The 17,219-nt window shown below is 41.8% G+C and overlaps 1 protein-coding gene across 4 annotated transcripts; it reads right to left on the bottom strand.

Annotated features, from left to right (window-relative positions):
* Positions 1–1,824: 1,824 nt before the first annotated feature.
* COQ10B (coenzyme Q10B) lies at positions 1,825–12,989 on the bottom strand. 4 transcript variants are annotated; one of them, XM_059475607.1, is made up of 5 exons: positions 12,978–12,989; positions 8,086–8,220; positions 6,632–6,824; positions 4,420–4,521; positions 1,825–2,038 (listed from the first exon to the last, which is right to left on the bottom strand). In XM_059475607.1, exons 1-5 carry the CDS (start codon positions 12,980–12,982, stop codon positions 1,871–1,873), a joined length of 603 nt encoding a protein of 200 aa, XP_059331590.1. In that variant the 5' UTR covers positions 12,983–12,989; the 3' UTR covers positions 1,825–1,870. The 4 variants fall into 4 exon arrangements, with proteins under 4 accessions (XP_059331590.1, XP_059331587.1, XP_059331588.1 ...); XM_059475604.1 differs by lacking the exon at positions 12,978–12,989 and adding an exon at positions 11,640–11,792; XM_059475605.1 differs by lacking the exon at positions 12,978–12,989 and adding an exon at positions 11,457–11,616.
* Positions 12,990–17,219: the final 4,230 nt, after the last annotated feature.

Raw genomic sequence — 17,219 nt, 5'->3', positions numbered from 1 at the left:
CTTGAAAAAATGACAGGGCATTTCACTCCGAGAAACATTCCTTTGTCTAGAATGTTTCTCAGAAATGCAAGTGCTTTAATTTTGGTAAGAAATATCTAAGCTGAACTGCACTTACAGTTCTTTGAAATATTAAACTGCTCTGAAAACAAGGCACGTGCACTGACTTTATTTTGCCCTGTCTATCTGGTTATTTCACGTGCTGGAACGGGCCCAGTGCACCTTTCACACTCCCAGGGGATGAGAAGTGCCCTGAGGTATCAAACAGGTGAGTCTTTGCTAAGAAAGGGTTCTGGGGTTTTTAGGTCCTTCCTTTGTTCAGGTGTAATATGTGATTACCTCCTCACCTTGAGCCTTCCATTCTTACCTTCCTCCTTTCTGGGGTGCAGGATTTTGTGATTTTGCACTAGAAATGTTGCTTTGCCTCTTTGTGTTCTTTGCCCTGGCACCACCACTAACATTGTGCAGTCTTTTCTGCTTTCCAGCCTGCAGAATAATGGTGTTCCCAAACTTGTGTGTGTTTATACCTGATTACCTCAATCAAAACTGCTTTACAACTTCTCAGTTCTGTACAAATGACCTTCATCCATCTGTTGCTTTCCTCAGCTTCCTGCCCTTAATAAGAACTATCCTTCCACAGATGGGATGTGTGACATTCTAATTTTAAGTAAAATTATCTGAAACTCTTTCAGGGGTGTCTTTATTTTGAAACATACCTTTCTATGTTATTTAATATGCTGTTCTTCATTAACCATATGGATTACATGTGCTGCAGAGAAAGGACCAGCTTCAGCACCTGGCCTGAAGCTTCATCTAATATCAGTAAGAAAATTTGGTAATGCAAGGCAGCATAAAGTAAGGATTTAGAATCTGTTCAAACCTATTCACTTGGTTTTTTCAGACTGGGAAGAGAACATTCAGGAGTAGAAGTACTGAACATGTATGTAATCAGGATGATGTTATCACAGTGGGAGTATGGTACTGAAAAACCTCAAAGAATGGAGGTTTACTGCTCTTTTACATGATGTATGATGACAGCTGGCCTGGGCTGTTTTTGTCTGCAAGGAAGCACAGGGCCTCCTGTTACCTGCTTCCAGGGAGGACAGCACAGGTACCTGGTTCTCAGAGGTAAACCTTGCTTTGAAGTGTTCTGTTTGCATTAGGTGAGATGGAGGTAACCAAAGTGCAGGGTGTACCAGGGAAGGAGTGGCAAGGAGCAACTTCAGCCTGCCAAACGTACTACAAGCTCCAGAAGACAGGTGCACTGGGCACCACTGGCTGTAGCTGAGACTGCTGCACTCAGATTACAGTGCTCCTTATGCATTTCATCCCTGAAAACAAGGGCAGTGAGAAAGCAGTTGCTGGTCACTCTAGGGGCAGTGGGAAATCCCTGACTTACCTCTGCCACTCATTTGAATTCAAAGCACCACTCCTCAATGGCAGCCAAGCTGTGCCATTCTCTGGGAAGGCAGTGTGTCAGTTGGCCTCTGCCTTGGGCAGAGCTGGCCGAATTGATGCTCTGAAGTTACACTCCCACCAAGCTGAGTTAATAAGTTACAGCACTGAAAAACGCCAGGAGCTTGGCTAGGGCAGAGCTGGGGCTGTGATTCCAGGAGCCGTTTGGCGTTAACGGCAGCCGAGATAGCCTGGGTTACAGCAGCTGCCAGGTGCCTGGTACTGATAAGGCTTTAAGCTGCACTTGATTGCAGCTTTTGAACATTCTATGTCTGTCTGTCTGAGCAGGTGTGCTTGGCACAGGGTGAGATCACACCCGAGCTCAGATAAGAAATGAATGCCCCAAAGGAGGAGCAGGGCACTTTGTACAAGTGAAGTGTACAGACAAGTTTATAGCTGGGGTTGTTACAGTTTCCCTTTACGTCTGATGAACTTCATGCAGCATCAGCTCCCGAGGAATGCTGGTTTCTGGGCCGTGGAGTTTGGATGCTCTTCTTTCAAAGGCAGCAACCATCTGCTTTACAACTTCATCAAAAAATAGCGTAGCAAGTTTTGAGTGTAGAAGTGAACGAAATTCAAAAGAAATCTGTTTAAGAAAATAAAGATAATTATTTTTCCTATATATACTGTTGTAAAATGCTGTTACAAATAGACAACTCCTCTCATTCAGTTCTCTGAAGTAGTCATTTATATTTACCTAAAATGTCTTTTCTTTTGTAAATGGTTCATTACAAAAGAGGTTTGGGAAAATGAAAAACTACTGACAAACAATAACTTATTTTGTGCACAGAATTCACTTGAGGGAAAAAGCTGTCTGAGGAAAGTCCTGCGTGGCAAGACAACAGACTAACAGGTAAGCTGGAGCATGCCCAAGAAACTTAAAAGCGACTTGAAATAGTTACCTGTTAAATGCCAATATTTTAAATCAGTCTTTCCTTTTGGTGGCAGTAGTTCTGGTAGGTTCAAACAAGCAGTTTAATGACTAAAATTACAGATTTGTTTGTGTGTCACAGCTCCCACTCCTGACCTGACACCAGCAGTCAGTGAAATGGTTGGGAGTTAGTTAATTTTTGTTATTCCTGAAAAATCAGATTTAATGCCACAAGGAGCAAATACAGCTTCTCCCCAACTCCTTATGAGCAATGCATATAACTGCAAAGCAGTAGCATAGACGTAATTAAACAGCTTGGCCCATAAGCCAAGTGTAGCTTCATTTACATTTGTTTGACCTCAAGCATCAATAAAATTAATGTGCCTCTTGCAAGTCTGAGAGCTGTCATTGAGGGCATGCAGAGCTCTGCACAGTGGGGATGTAGAGTCTGGCATTGTGCTCAGCAATTATGTCAATCTTAAGGTATGCAATACATTAATGAAGTTTGCAGGTGGTAAAAAGGGTGGTGTGCTTCAGTCTATGAACCAAATCATTTCAGAGCTGAAACCAAAGTAAGAAAAGTTCCCTGCTGTATGTGGATGTCTCCTGGAATCAGACTGGCAAAACAGGATTCAGCAGCTTGTGGGAACCAACATAGCTCAAAACTCAAATAACGTTTTTTAAAGCAAACAAGCATTCTTGAAGTTTTCTCTGGAATATCTGTAATTGCAGGGCCTGTTTTGAGGAGTTTGTTGTGAAATGTTTATCATCGCGGCCTGCACATGCCCAGAGGCAAGGAGCAGCAGGGCAGGCACCGGCAGAGGTTCAGCTCAGCCAACTGCACTTCCTTCCTTTGCTGCCTCCAAACAGGCTGAGCAGTAAGATGTGTTGATAGTGTTCCCCCCAGAAAATGAAAATGTCCATGTCCAGTTCTGTTTTTATTCCATTTAACTGAAGTTCTTGACCTGAAATGTCAAAATGTGGCTTTGGTTTGTGAGGTGTGGTGCTGTTTTCTCACAGAGCCTGTATGTAGAACGTAGGCTTTAAATGGTTGTTTAATTAAAGTTTTTTAACTGATTTATGGCTTGGGTTAAAAGATAGCTTATATGTGTTAGTAGAAAGAACTGACACTTATTTGCCTAAAGAAATACAAATAACATGAGCACATATCATGCAAACCATTAAAAATTGTGGTTCTTTGAGCACCTGTAGATTAATTCTTACTGTTAAACTGCATGAAGTGCAATATAGTATTAAGCTGAAAGTTAATAACCCAAGGAGGTTAATGTGCTAGTTTAAAAATACTCCAAAAGCTTTTTCCTATTCACTGAAGATAATTTTCAAAGCAGGGTATTCCAGCAGATGGCAGCAGAATTAGCCCAGCTCTGTGTATTTTAGCAGCCTGTTCCAATCCCCAGCTCAGTGCTTTGTTACACACTTTGTTAAAAAATGCAAGAAAAAATGTGATGGCAGACAAACCAGAGAACACGGAAAAGCAGTAACTGGAATGGAAACAGCTTTTCTGGGAGTTAAATCAGGCTAAATCAGGTACTGGATTTAAAGAGCAATACTTTTGGGCTGCAGTGATATCCCATCACAGATTAGAGACAGCAAAAATCTATTACACTTGTGTTAGAGAAGGAAGGAGTAAGGCTTAAAAAGTGAAAGAGTAAAACTGGAAGACAGGAAATTAAACTGACCACACTGCAGCCCAAACAGGACAGATGGCAGGACACTGACTTTCTGGTACCATTTAGGTTGCAGAGTGATTAAAGAATATAGCAAAGTATATTTAGCATTTCTCCTGCACTGGGCTGTCTAAAACCTTCACTGTGTTTAGTACTGTAGGGTGAGAGGTGCCTGTCCCAGACTGTTTCAGGACACAGGGACACCTCACAGAATGCTGTTTCTGAACAATACTGAAGTGGTTTCCAACAGTAAAGTTTGCAAAATATTTTTTGGACAGAACTGACTAAAGCTAACTTGTTTTCTGTGTTTAAAGAAGTAGTAGAGGCATTTTAAAAAGTGCTCTCAGTTGAAGATAAGTGTCTCTATGTTCTGCTCCTAGCATGTGGCACTTTAATTACCATACTTACTGAAAAATCCAATGTACATGTCCTTGGATACCCAGGGATACCAGGGCTCAAACGCCACACTGTTTCCAAGTGATTAAAGAGTTTCCCATCTGTGCATGATGCCTAAAATAAAGGTTTGAAAATCAAGCTACAATTAGGCTTTTACAAATGTGACAAACAGGTATTACTGAAGCTTGTGTTTACATTTTGTTAAATAGTGATGGTTGTGGCATAGTTAAACCTGTTCTTACAGCACAGCCAGCATGAAATCCAATATGCAAAGATGGCAATTATGGCAAAGTAACTGAGGTCCTTCCAAGGCAGAGGAAAATACTGTGTCTGAGTGTCATAACACAGATCTGTGGCATGATGCATAGAACATCCAAATACATAACCTCAACTGGTTTGGAATTTGTAGAGAAAATTTCTGTAACTTTTTCTTGGGTCATTTTTGTACAAGTTCCCATTGTTAGCCCAAGGAGCTCTGCTCCAAGAGACTGCCCCCAGGGAATAGGTGTTGTTTGGCTTGGAGAGCTGTGCTGAGGTGACTCATCTCAGAATAATCACCAGCACAAAAACACCGACATTTCTCTTTCCAGGAATGAGATAATGCATGGCCTTGCTACTTCTATATCAGAAAGGGAAGGAGTAGAGGGAAGATGAGATACAATGAGCTGGGCCTGCTTTTCCCTACTGCTATCAAAACAGCAGGAAAAATGGGAAAACTGCCACTGTGTTCCTCCTTCTCCCAGTCTTAAAGTAGCAAACTCACTCCATGCTTTCCCCCTCAGCAAAAACTGCTGTTACCAATCTGATTTTTCCATTGTTTATGCCCTAAAAAGGGGAAAACCTTAAGCAGCAAACCCATTCCCATCTTGTGCCTGAGCAGCACACAAGGTTCCTTTGCCTGGAGTTACTTGAGAGGATAGTGAAATGGTCCAAGCACACAATCACTTCCCTAGAAATGTTCCTGCACTTCTGTGGACATCATGTAAACCTCTAGGAAAAGTAATTGCAGCAGAGAAAAGGCTAATGAGCCTCAGGGGAGGCAATCTGAAGAAATGGCTTTCCTCACCACTTTTGTGAGTCTTTTTTCTGAGACAAGAATTCTTCTTTTGAGTGAATTAAGAGGGAAAAAGAGTTGGTAAGCCAATCTGATAGCTGTGTGAAAGAAAAAAGCCTGTCTTCTCAGGAAACTGTAGAAAAGGAAAGCTCTCAGATTTTCCATTATAGCTGCTCAACTTTTTTTAATAGAGAAGTTTTCTTTTCTTTCCAGAATCAGTAAGGATACTGAATAAAGGCATTTTGCATATTCCTTTTTCCAATTTCCATATCCCCTGTACTTCAGAAACTCATTTTCTGTTAAGTGTCTCTTATTAGGAAGCCTAGAAAAGAATAGTGAAATAGAATTTTTAAACAATTATCTTGAACAGCAATCAAATGCTATAATTTCCACTAGTTATTCCAAACCAATCAGGATCTGCCAAGGGAGAGGCAGTTTTTCTACAAGGAATCTGTTCTGAGCCATTATTTACCAAAACAGATTTGAACATATAAGACAAATAGAAGATCCAGGCATCATTTAACATATTTTACTTGACACTTTTCTACTTTTCTCTTAATTATTGCTCTTGAAAAGCTGAAAGGAAAAATAGAACTGCTTCTCTTGTGAAAAAATTAATTGTAAAAAATTGACTTTAAATCCACATTTCCTTCTTCTCATCACTATATTGAATAACCATCTCTTCAGCACATTGTACTGCAGCTTAGCTTTTTTTTAGACTTTTCATATTAACTAGTTAAAACTGTGAGAAGAAAAGTAATGACAGATAAGTCATTATTATTCATGAAGGCATCAGAAGCTAGAGTTGTCTGACAACTTTTAACTGGGTACTTATTTTGCATTCAGAGATGCTTGGACAAAATAAATAAAAAAAAAAAAAAACTAAGCAAAAATGTTAATATCTTCATTTAATGCCTGCCAGCTTTGCAAATAAAGACACATTAAAGAGTGATTTCCTCTCCTCCCTCATGTGGCAGGTTGTTTCAAAACACATTCAAATTCTCCCCAGTTTATCTAAAGTCTTTAAAGAAAAGCAACACAAGTTTTGAGCCACACAAAGAACTTCCAGCATCGATTTTGTTTTAAGGCAAGACATTCCTGGAATACTCAAATTCCAACACACAAAAGTTAAGGAAAATTATGGTTAGGAGAAAAGAAAAATACAATTACCTTAACTAAATGTGGTCTCACTAGGGTTACAATGGATGTGTATCTCTCTACTACAGGAGGGAATCCTATTTCTAGCTCTGCTTTGCAGTACCCAGAGCGCCTCGAGAGTATGTCGGACTTTTTACACCAAGGAACAAAGAGTTTGTAATTCTCCACAACAGCAACAACTTCATACATCTCCTGCATGGAATACCTGGAAATGGACACAAGAACATTACAGTTACAAGGTATTTAAACTTCACATTACTATTCAAAATCAAGGATGGTTTATGTGGCATAGGCAGTTGAAAGGTGGACATAGTCACTACCACTGATTTTGGAAATTGAGAATGCAGCTTTGCTAATTAAGAGGAAAGCACTGTAATACACTGGTAATTGTTTTTTGCATAAAGAAGCAAAATATCACACACCATCCAGCAGTAGCTTTAGTGAATAATGAACCTAGTGCCTGCTACTTCCTTCATAGAGCCCAAATAAAAAAGCTTAATTAAAAAAACAGATGCAATGGGAAAACCTTCCAGCATCACAGAATGGCTGATGTTGGAAGGGACCTCTGGACCTCATTTATCCAACACCCCTGCTCAGGCAGGATATTGAAATCAGATGAAACACTATTAGGGCAGCATTTTAGCTGATTCTGCTGTAACATGGCAAAGTATTACACAGTTATGGGTTTTAATTTTTCATTCTGACTCTGAAACAGATGGGATTAAGCATGTGCCTAATTTCCTTTAAAATGAAGCATATGTTCAACAGCACTTAGCAGTGAGCACTATTGGACAAAGGCCCTCTTTGAGTGACTAGGCAAGATCTGTTGCAGCTCAAGAACTATGAAAAAAAGGATTGTTAAGTATAGTAATAATAAAAAAAAGCTAATAAACAGTTCATACTGTTGTGGACCAGAAACTGGGAAAATCCCAGTATCATTGCATAAACTGGGATTTTCCCACTAGCTCTAAGGCAAACAAGGTTTCAAAATCTTTGTCTGTGTGAAGTTTGTTCATCACAGAACTAATTACTTTTCTTCTTTTAAAGAAATAAGAAAATCTTGAGAAGTATAATATAATGTAAGTGCAAACTTTAGCATGTGTTTGGGAGAGAATGGAACAGGGTTTTCACACCTGTTGAGTTATTCATATTTTACTAGATGAAATTCTTAAGTGTATTACTCCATTTCAAGGTTGGCTTTGTTTTGTCATGGAATGGAACAGTTATTTCTGCTGTTTCTTGCTATGGGCCAAGGGCTTTGGGTTCCTACATTTTTAATATTATATTTCAGGCTGGTAAACCTAATCTCTACAAATTCTGAAAGTCAGAACTCCTTTCTATGCTCCAGAGTCTTACATGTGACTTTAGGGATACCCAGTCTTTTGAACTACTAGTGTTTTGGATTAATTACAGCAAGCACAAAATCAATAAGCATTTAAAGCATCTTTCCACAGTCTTGTACCAACCCTATAATTCTTCTCTCAGAATACTCTTTTCTTTTATTTATTAGTGGTGCAGCAACATTGAAGAAGTTTCTTGAAAAAGTGTGGCTCATCACAGGAGAAGTTCTGGTCATCAGAATACCACAAGAAGCCAAGTGCCTGAGAGAGGGAAAATGCTTTTAGATGTGTTTCATATCAGCAAAATAAACAGCAATGCATTCAGGTACGACAAACCATCTCTTGTATAACATTATAGAAAATGCCAGCCAGATGGAAAATCAAAGGCTTGTAACAATATAAACTGTCAAACACACAAGGGCCACCCTTTTTTTTTCTCCCTAAGAGGAGCTAAAAATAGCCCCCAGTGATGCCAGCAGTAACTGGCAGAGTGCAGGACAAAGGGCCCCATTAACCACTGGCAGCTTGAGTTCATGCCCAAGTCTCACATGCACTTAGCCTGCAGAAGAGGCTTTCTAAACAGCAAAAACGAGGCACAGTTTGCAATGCTTTACCCTTTTGGAATACACTAATTAGAGAAGGGTTCACTTGGAAACAGAAAGCTGAACTCTGCTATAATCCCTCTGCTGCCACCCTTCTCTTAAAAGGACAATTTCATTTGCAAGTCTTTCAGAAGGTGCTTTGTTTACCCACCTTTCAACATTTTCTTCAGAAAATATCACTAGAACCTTGGATGCAGTGTTTTCATAAGTAAAACTCAACAAATTACCTTTAAAAGTACTAGCAACTCCAAGATTGCACCTCGGTGTTCTCAGTGAACATCTACACTAAAATCTAACAAATATTCACTGTGTGTAACAGTTCTGCTAAATCACTGATTTTCCTCAGATCAGGTCAGTCAAGATGCAAAATGCTGCCTGAGGAGCTCTGAATTTTGGCAGCAGGAAAGTAAAAATGCCACTATTTGCCCAGAATGACTCTACAAACATAAGCTAACAAGTAACTCAGGTCTTTTACTGATCTTCCTCTAACTATACAATCAGGACTATACTTCTGATTCACGTGGTTAAAAATGGAGCCAACCTCTTTTACTCAGAACTAGGCTTCTTTGGGTTTGGTTGGTTGCTTTGTTGTTTTTTTAGACACAATGAACAGGTAGATGCCCTTTTTCTTTTTTTTTTTTTTTTTTTACCAAGCACCAAATTAATCAGCAAATTAGTTACCAATTTTGAATGAAATTTAATTAAAATTAGCAATATGTTCTTTAAAATCAGCATAATTAAGAATTCTAATGAAATACAGTAGTTTATCCATGACTGAGCACATCAGCTTACATGGTCACTGTATTAGGAGTCAGGTAAATAACAAACTGGTAGAGTTTAGAGGAAAATAATCATTATTAGCAGCTGGTTAGAAACAATCTACAAACTTTTTAAAAACCAACTCTGCAACTGGGATATGAAGCATGATGCCTGAAAACACACTGTAATCACTGCAGTTGAAAAGAAACTAAAATGGGACAGAAGTATTGCATCAAAATTAAGAGAGAATAGGTCCACTTTAAAAGCCTTTAGATTCTGCAAATGTTGGTAACAGTATCTCAAGGGATGTGGACAAAGTCTGTTTTTTTCCAGACAGACCATACGAGACTGTTAAGGAAAAGCTTTGGCAGGAATGCTGGAAGAGTGCCAGTAACATCGTAGCTGCCTCAACCAGATTCTCAGAAGGTGTTCAAATGTGTGGAGCAGACCTAATTCTGCACAGCTGATTTACATTCCATTTTCTGGGATATGTACAGGACACAGTCCAAACCAGTCACCAGGGTTTGTCTCCTGGTTTGATTTTTACTGTAATGCCGTGCCAGTCTATTGTTTCATGCAGTTTTATCTGAACTTGTTTCAGCCACAGGGCTGAAAAACAATCCCTCCAAATAATCTCTCAGCTGCTGAAAGACTGTGTCCTTGCCACTTGAGGAAGGCAAGGTTAAGAGGCTGTAATGCTAACAAAGTATGGTGAGACTCCGTCCCTCTCCCAATTTTATCTGAAGAACAGATGCTGTGAGAATGTGCTGGGCTGGCTCCCAGGTCAGGGAAGCAGATCTCTAAGAAATCCCTTGATTTCCATGGACTGTCACGTGTTTTTGTGAACCTGACCTGGGCCAGTGAAGAAAAGCCAAGCCCATTCTAGAATTCAGACACACCTGCCATCTCTGTATTTATCTCCTGCCAGTGACAGAAGCATCTCCACTCACTCCTGCCACTCGCTGCTTCCTCCCTGAGCACCTGAGGAGTGACCACGGCATCACCCAACTCCCATGGCCTGAAAAGGAAGCATTTCTGGAGTATGACATGCACATGCAAGTGATCCATATTCTGTGATTCTTTTAAATTTTATTTTTTTAGTACCTACACAATTTTCTAAGCCTGAAGATTAACTTTTTTGAAAAAAATGGCTCTCTTAACTCCTCAGTGCAAACATTTAAATTAGTGCCAGAAGCATGCCAGGGTAAATGTGTTTACAGTACCCCAGCTGATACTTTCATCAAGTTAGCAATATCTGACTTTATGGTCTGTGAGGCACGAGTTGATCCCATTCAAATTCTTTGCCAACAGCTGCTTGTATCCCAAAAAATGAGTGTACCAGCAAGTGCGCTCACTAGCATCTCAGTCTGAATAAGCACACGAGACTAATTTCCCACCTGAGCCCTTGAAGCCTGCTAGTGAGCACAGTGAGGTCCTGCCGAGCTGGCAGCAGGTACAGAGTGCATTCCGGGGACAACTGCAGCGCTGAGGCGTCCCCAGCTCCAGGGCTTCAGTAACCCAGATCACTGGGTTTGATCCAGCTCGTGCTTGCTTAAAGCCAGCTGCCAAGATCCCTGCAGCTTCCACTAGAAACATTTTTAAACTGAATTTGCAAGCAGTTCCTTAATGGGTTTCCTTATACCAAACACCATCCCAGCAATTGATTTTGCCCTGGAGACTCTAATAAATTACTCTTTAAAACAGCAATTATGTTGGCCAGGACTGAACGAATTTAATATCGCAGACACAACACTGAGATTATACCACAAAGAATATACAGTAAAAAATGTGGTCCAGTGTTACATTTTACCACTGCACAGTTAACAGTTCTGTTAACAGTCAAATGGCTGCATGAAATTTGACATCATGACCCAATCTCTGTTTCACTTTTTGACAGTTTTTATGAGGATGACAGAGTTCGATAAAGAAACACAGCAGCACTGCCACGGTGAGACTCCATCCCTCTCCCAATCCCTCTCACAGCGGCACTGCCGTAACTGTGCTAACAGGTGAACCTTTTACACTAAGATTTTCAAATCGCACTCTCTCATCTGCTTGCTTTTTTTTCTTTCAGATGAAAGGTTAACTCTTCACCAAAGCATATTGTTTTTCTGAAGCTGTTGCAGCCAGCCTTACACACGCTCAGGTGAGAAGGAACTTGTTGCATTATCCGAAGCGGAAAACATCCGGGCGCTCCCTCAGCTTTGGACGGGTTGCTCCCAACTCTGCCACTGTCTCGGCAAACAGGAGGCGAGTTTCTAACCGGGCACGCGGCCCCTCTCAGTCACGCCCGCGGTATCCGCGCCTCGCCCCGCGTACCTGGCGGCGGCCGCCGTGGCCATCGCCCTGCCGAGCGCCGCGCCGCTCCGCGCCATCCCGCCCGCGCTGCTGCGGCCGCTGTGCCCCGCCAGGCGCGGGGCTGCCCGCCCTGCCTGCGAGGGCGCGGTCACGGGACAGCGCGCGCGGCCGCGGCGCCCCGCCTGATTGGCTCGGCGGCGCGCGAGCCCCGCGCGCGGCCATAATTGGGCTGGAGCGCGGGGGGCGCCCGCGGCGGGAGCGGCTTCGACCCCGTGTCCGTCCGCGTGTCCCGCCCCGTGTCCGTCCCCGTGTCCGTCCGCGTGTCCCGCCCCGTGTCCGTCCCCGTGTCCCGCCCCGTGTCCCATCCCCGCAGAGCGCCTGACCCGGGCGGGTCCGGGTCCGCGGGAGGAGTCGCTGGTGCTCGTCCCGCCTCTGCTCGGTGCGTGCTCAGGGTTACAGTCAGCGGCAGCTTCACAGCAAGGCCACAGACCTGTCGGTAATCACAGAGCACCGTCTGACCACAACTTGGGCCAAAGAAATCAATTAATTAATCGACTAATTAACGCTTTCTCGTAATTCACCTTTCAAATAACCTCTCTCAAGGAAAGCGTGTGTTACAATTACTCTGTGATTGGAGACCTGCTGTTTAAACACAACTCATCACACTTTTCATATTGTGTGTAATACGTGTTTACATAAATTGTTAAAAGGTAAGACTGCAAAATCTATTTCCATAAAAATAGTTTGGGTTGGCTTTTTTTTTTTTTTTTTTTTTAATTTAGAACCAGGTATAGTCTTGACTGGGAATCTTGAATTAAGATTGGTATTTTCACATCCTGAACTTGACTTGTGTCTGGGCTGCATGCACTAGAAAACCAGCCTGGATATATTGCCAGCAATGTCCCTCCAACTACGGGAGGAACCCATTCCCTCCCATTTACTATGTAAATGAAGCAATGCTAGTTAAAGCTGTTGGACGCTGAATGCATTAAGAAGTGAGAAGATTTCTGGGCAAAAACAACACTTCAATTATATAAAACTACAACAACATCCTCTTCAGAAAATTGATCCTTTTAATTATCCCAGCCTCCTTGCCATTAGCAAAACCACTCATCAATAAATAAGCACACCACCAATTTGGATGACAGACTCAATGGAGCAGCTTTTACTTTACCACCTCAGGGTATGGAGTTTTTCAGATAAGCTGTCCTGCAGCATGTCTCATTGACTTGATGAGAAACAGAAATCAGTAAAATCCCATGACCTCCAGTGCAGGTGAAGAACAAACTGCAAAGCCAGAAATACAAACACAGCCCCAGTCCTGTGCTGTCCTCCCCTCCTCTAGCCCTTGTTACCAACCTCATCTGTGTGTTGTGCAACTCCCACGAGTGCTGCTGGTATTGGCTGGGTTCTGTGTCTGTCGTTCTAGCTTGCTCAGTGCATCAGGAATTACCTCTTACAAAGACTGATGTCGTTCAGTGTTAGAATATTTGAAGAGCATTGAGAAGTTCAAGGTGATGGATTCCAAAGGCACTTAAAAGGGTTTTGCCTTTTTTGTTCTCTCTTGGTAGGCTCAGGATTAAAGTTCTTAAACCTTGCTTGATACCTGGTGCTGGAAGAGAGAGCTGCATTTACTGACTCTGACAGGAAGAGTGGCCCAAATTAATCCTTAACACCAGAGGGATGCAAGACATTTCTGATGCATCAGAAAGAGATGTACTGTAGGATCACAGAGGCTGGGTTTTTTTCTAAATGTTATTTTTTATAACACTACCATCATTAGAAGGTTAGGTTTAAATTCTGATTATGAGGTTTATACTATTAAAAACAATAATTTTAATGACACGTTTCAGTGGGCAAAGAGTCAGTGTTTGACAAGGAGAGCATATCCCTGTGGAAAAAAAGGCTATTTTTTATTCAGCTCTGTTCCTACAGATGAGTGAAAAGAGCAGCTGGTTTACCATGTTCCTTAGGCAGCCAGAGATATGCTGAGGAAAACAAAAGTATTGCCATTGTGTTCCTGTTTATACATGAGTTTTGAATAATACTTGCCTTTGAAAGATCTCAAAATACCTCTCAATTATACACGTAGGCTGGGAAAAATTATCTACATAGGTGATTAATCAGGATAAAAAAAAATCACATAATTTTTTTTATATTTCATACAGCACCAGTGAACTTGGTGTTAGTAATAATTGAAGTATTTGGCTGTAAAGGATTAGAGTTGTTTGATCTTCATAAGGTTTTGGTGGACTAAAAAATCCAAAAGATGTTTAAAATCTCAGTGCATATTTGCTCACAGCCAGATTTGAAATCCAGCTGCTCTGTTCTTACTCTGTCCTACTTCCAAAACAGTGCTGTGTGTATGTATTGAAGTGCTCAGGAAGAACATGATCTGCACCAAACCATGCAGAGCCCGGGCTCAGCTGGGGCAGGCTGGGGATATTTCTGTGTGGGGAGGGGCAGGTGTCTGCAGCAGCCCTTAGCCAGCACCCTGCCCCTGCCAGCCCTGGGACTGTGCCTGGCTCCTCTTGGCAGAAAATCTACCAAAACACCCTCAGACTCCCTCAGGGGAGCCCACAGGACTGTGGGAGCACAGATGACCATCCCATCCCATCTTTGATTTCTCTTCCTCAGCCCACCCTTACTGGCAGTGACACAAATGGCTTGTGTTCAGGTTATGCACATCCTACAGAACACCCTCATGTGAAATCCTCCAAAAAGTTTATCTTCCTGTGTGTTTTTTAACTCACTGGCTTGCCAGTGACAAAAAGGATCCTTTCTACATTTATTTCTTCTTGACATCAGAAAAAAAAAATGGGACTGGAAGAGATTTTATTTTGTGCTATTTTTTTCTTTTGCTCATATTGTTTGAGAAGTTTCTACAGAGTTGAAACAGCTGCTGTGGTTAAATATTTCCTCTCTTTGTTTTAAGAACTTGTGCCCTTACCTTTAATAGACACATGGATGTCAGTGATCTGTCCCTGGCACCTGAAGCTGAGCACAGGCCTGGGCAGAAGGAAGCACTAGGAGTTTAGCCCAGCTTTGTAGCTTTTTGCATAATGTCAGCTCGTTGTACAGCTCTTTACTTAGTGGGTGGGGGGAAAAATGGATACAAATAAAAAGTTACTTTTGGAAGAAGCAGCACGAGGATGTAGTCAAAAGCCTGCCTTCTTTGAGTGGACCAGTGCCAGAATCTTCTGCTGGCACAATAGCTGGGGTCAGTCAAGGACAGGCAGAGTCTGGATACTTCTTTCAGCAGCAGTGCCAGCTAGTGACAGCTTAAGCTGCCCTTGAAATTGGACCTGAATCTTACATAAAGCAGGAGCTTGAAGGTCTGTTACTTAGGTAAAAGATCTGCAAAGCTTGAGGGCTCTTAAATCCAATCTGCTTCAAATCCATCCAGGAATTTCTGTGAACTCTGTGGTCACTTGTATGTGTGGGAGAGGGATGGGAACTCAGTAGGGCTGGTAAAGCACCAAGTAACAGCCCTGTCTGAATCCTGTGGAAGCTGTGGGATGGAGTTCATGTTCAGGAGGCACAAGTACACATTCAGGCGTTTGACAGCCAAAAAGAACCCAGGGCAGCATACAGAATTTGGTGGAAAAGCAGGGAAGAGACACAAACAAAAGGCAGTTCTCTCATTGTTTCACCACAGCACAAATTCTGTTAGCACTCACAACACGAGTCCCTTTAATGTGTGAAATGGCACATTCCAGAATGATTACCTTAAAGCGTTCCTTGGGACCTCATCCCTCACTCAGGTCTGCTTAATAACAGCAGAAATGAAATATTGTAACTGTTCTGCTTAGGAGAAGTGAGGCTGAAGAAACAGGAGAAAGTAACTGCAAATTGATCTTCATAGTGAGCATGTGACATTTCCTTAAAATAGTCACATGCATTCAATTCTTGCAGTGGGGAATTAGTTTGCCTCAACCTTACAGTCACATGTCCTGGGCAGCTTGGTAAATATCTCCTTTTGTGGCCTATGAGTATGTGCAAGTGCATCTTCCCAGAAATGCAAATGTGAGTTTAATAACACTGAGAATAAAGGACAGAGGACTTTCTGCACCTTCAAGTGACAGTTCCTCTGAACATTTGAGTACATTTAGTTAGTAAATTATTAAAAGCAGAACTGTTCAGCAAACTCCTGCAAACCAATCAACACAAAGCAAAGACTGACAGATCTTTAGATCAGTTGGTCAATCAAATAGGCATGTTAACACAAAAACACGAGCTTCACATTATTTTCTTTAAGATAACCCTCAAAAAGCCATAATGTAACTACCAGCTTACATCAGGGGAGTGGTTAGTGAAGAGTCAAGATGAGTTTTGCCATCATGCATTTATCACCCTATTCAGAAAGAGTTTATGCATTTTACCTGATGGAAAGTTCTCAAGTCGACTTCACTTGTTGCAAAGGCTTCTGAGGAGATTAGGGACTTAGCAGGTGTATAATGAAACATGATAATAAATAAACTATAGAAATTTACACGTTACACTGTGTTATGAAATACCATTGATGTGCTGAATCATTAAGCAGTTGTGGACTTTGTACCTAGGTTGCATAACCAGCCTTGGAGTTTTACAAAGTTGAGACAATAAAAAACTAGCTTGTTCACAGCACTTGACTGTAAGGGGGAGTTCCCAGGGCTTTGCATGTGGACAGACAGAATCAATCCTAGTCAGTTATCAGGTATACAATAGACAGTGATGCTGAAATCTGTGTATATCACATCAACAGAACAGGGGAAAAGTTACTAATTCCCAAATGAAATGTGGATGTGGTGTGAGGGCAGTTATTGCAGAACAGCTAAACAATTTGTTTACATCCCCCACCTAAGTCATGTTCATAAACATCTGATTGTTCCTCCTCTCTTCTAGACTATACTGAGTTTGCTCAAGTCTCTGATAAAATGCCATCAGTGGCTTTGACTGAGGTAAGTAAGGTGAAACAATTGCTCTCCAGGTTTTGTACACAACACAATTTTTAATGGCCTGGAGTTAGACTTAATTCCACTGCAGCAGCATATTGCTATGGATAGTTATATAGCTTTGATTTCCCATGTCATCCGTTCCTGACTATTTTTGCCACTTTGAATTAATATAGTGACTTAAAATTCCAAAATGTAGTAACTTTTACTTTTTGTTGAAGCTTACCTCTGTGGTCTTAGATTATTTCATGTGTGAATAAATGTCAGATGATTCTTAATTCCTTCTTCCACCTGCCAGTTTGGTGTCATCTGCCAATTTCGTAAACACAGTTACCCTTCCCTCTTTCGAGCCCTTACTAAAATATTGAACTGCCTGAAGGGCTGCAATGCGGTTAACCCCCATCTTGTAGCAATAAACACATATCCGCTTTATTTCATCTAGCGATCCGCCTGTTGGCACTGAGCCAGTTGCCCTGACCAGATGAAACCCACGTCAAGCAGTTTGGCAAACAGAGGTGAGCACCCAAATTCCAGAGGGGCACCCCTCAGTGGCTGTGGGAAGGAAGTTTTCAGCAATCCCTGCCATATTTGGCTCCTCCACTGCCCCCGCCCTCACCGGAAGTTCCCTCACGGCGGGCCGGGCTCAGCGCGCGCCCCCGCGACTTCC

The sequence above is a fragment of the Ammospiza nelsoni genome, chromosome 7 (assembly GCF_027579445.1).
Source record: "Ammospiza nelsoni isolate bAmmNel1 chromosome 7, bAmmNel1.pri, whole genome shotgun sequence".
NCBI classification, from domain to species: Eukaryota; Metazoa; Chordata; class Aves; order Passeriformes; family Passerellidae; genus Ammospiza; species Ammospiza nelsoni.
The sequence above is the reverse complement of the archived record's forward strand: the minus strand, read 5'-3'. Positions and strand labels throughout refer to the sequence as shown.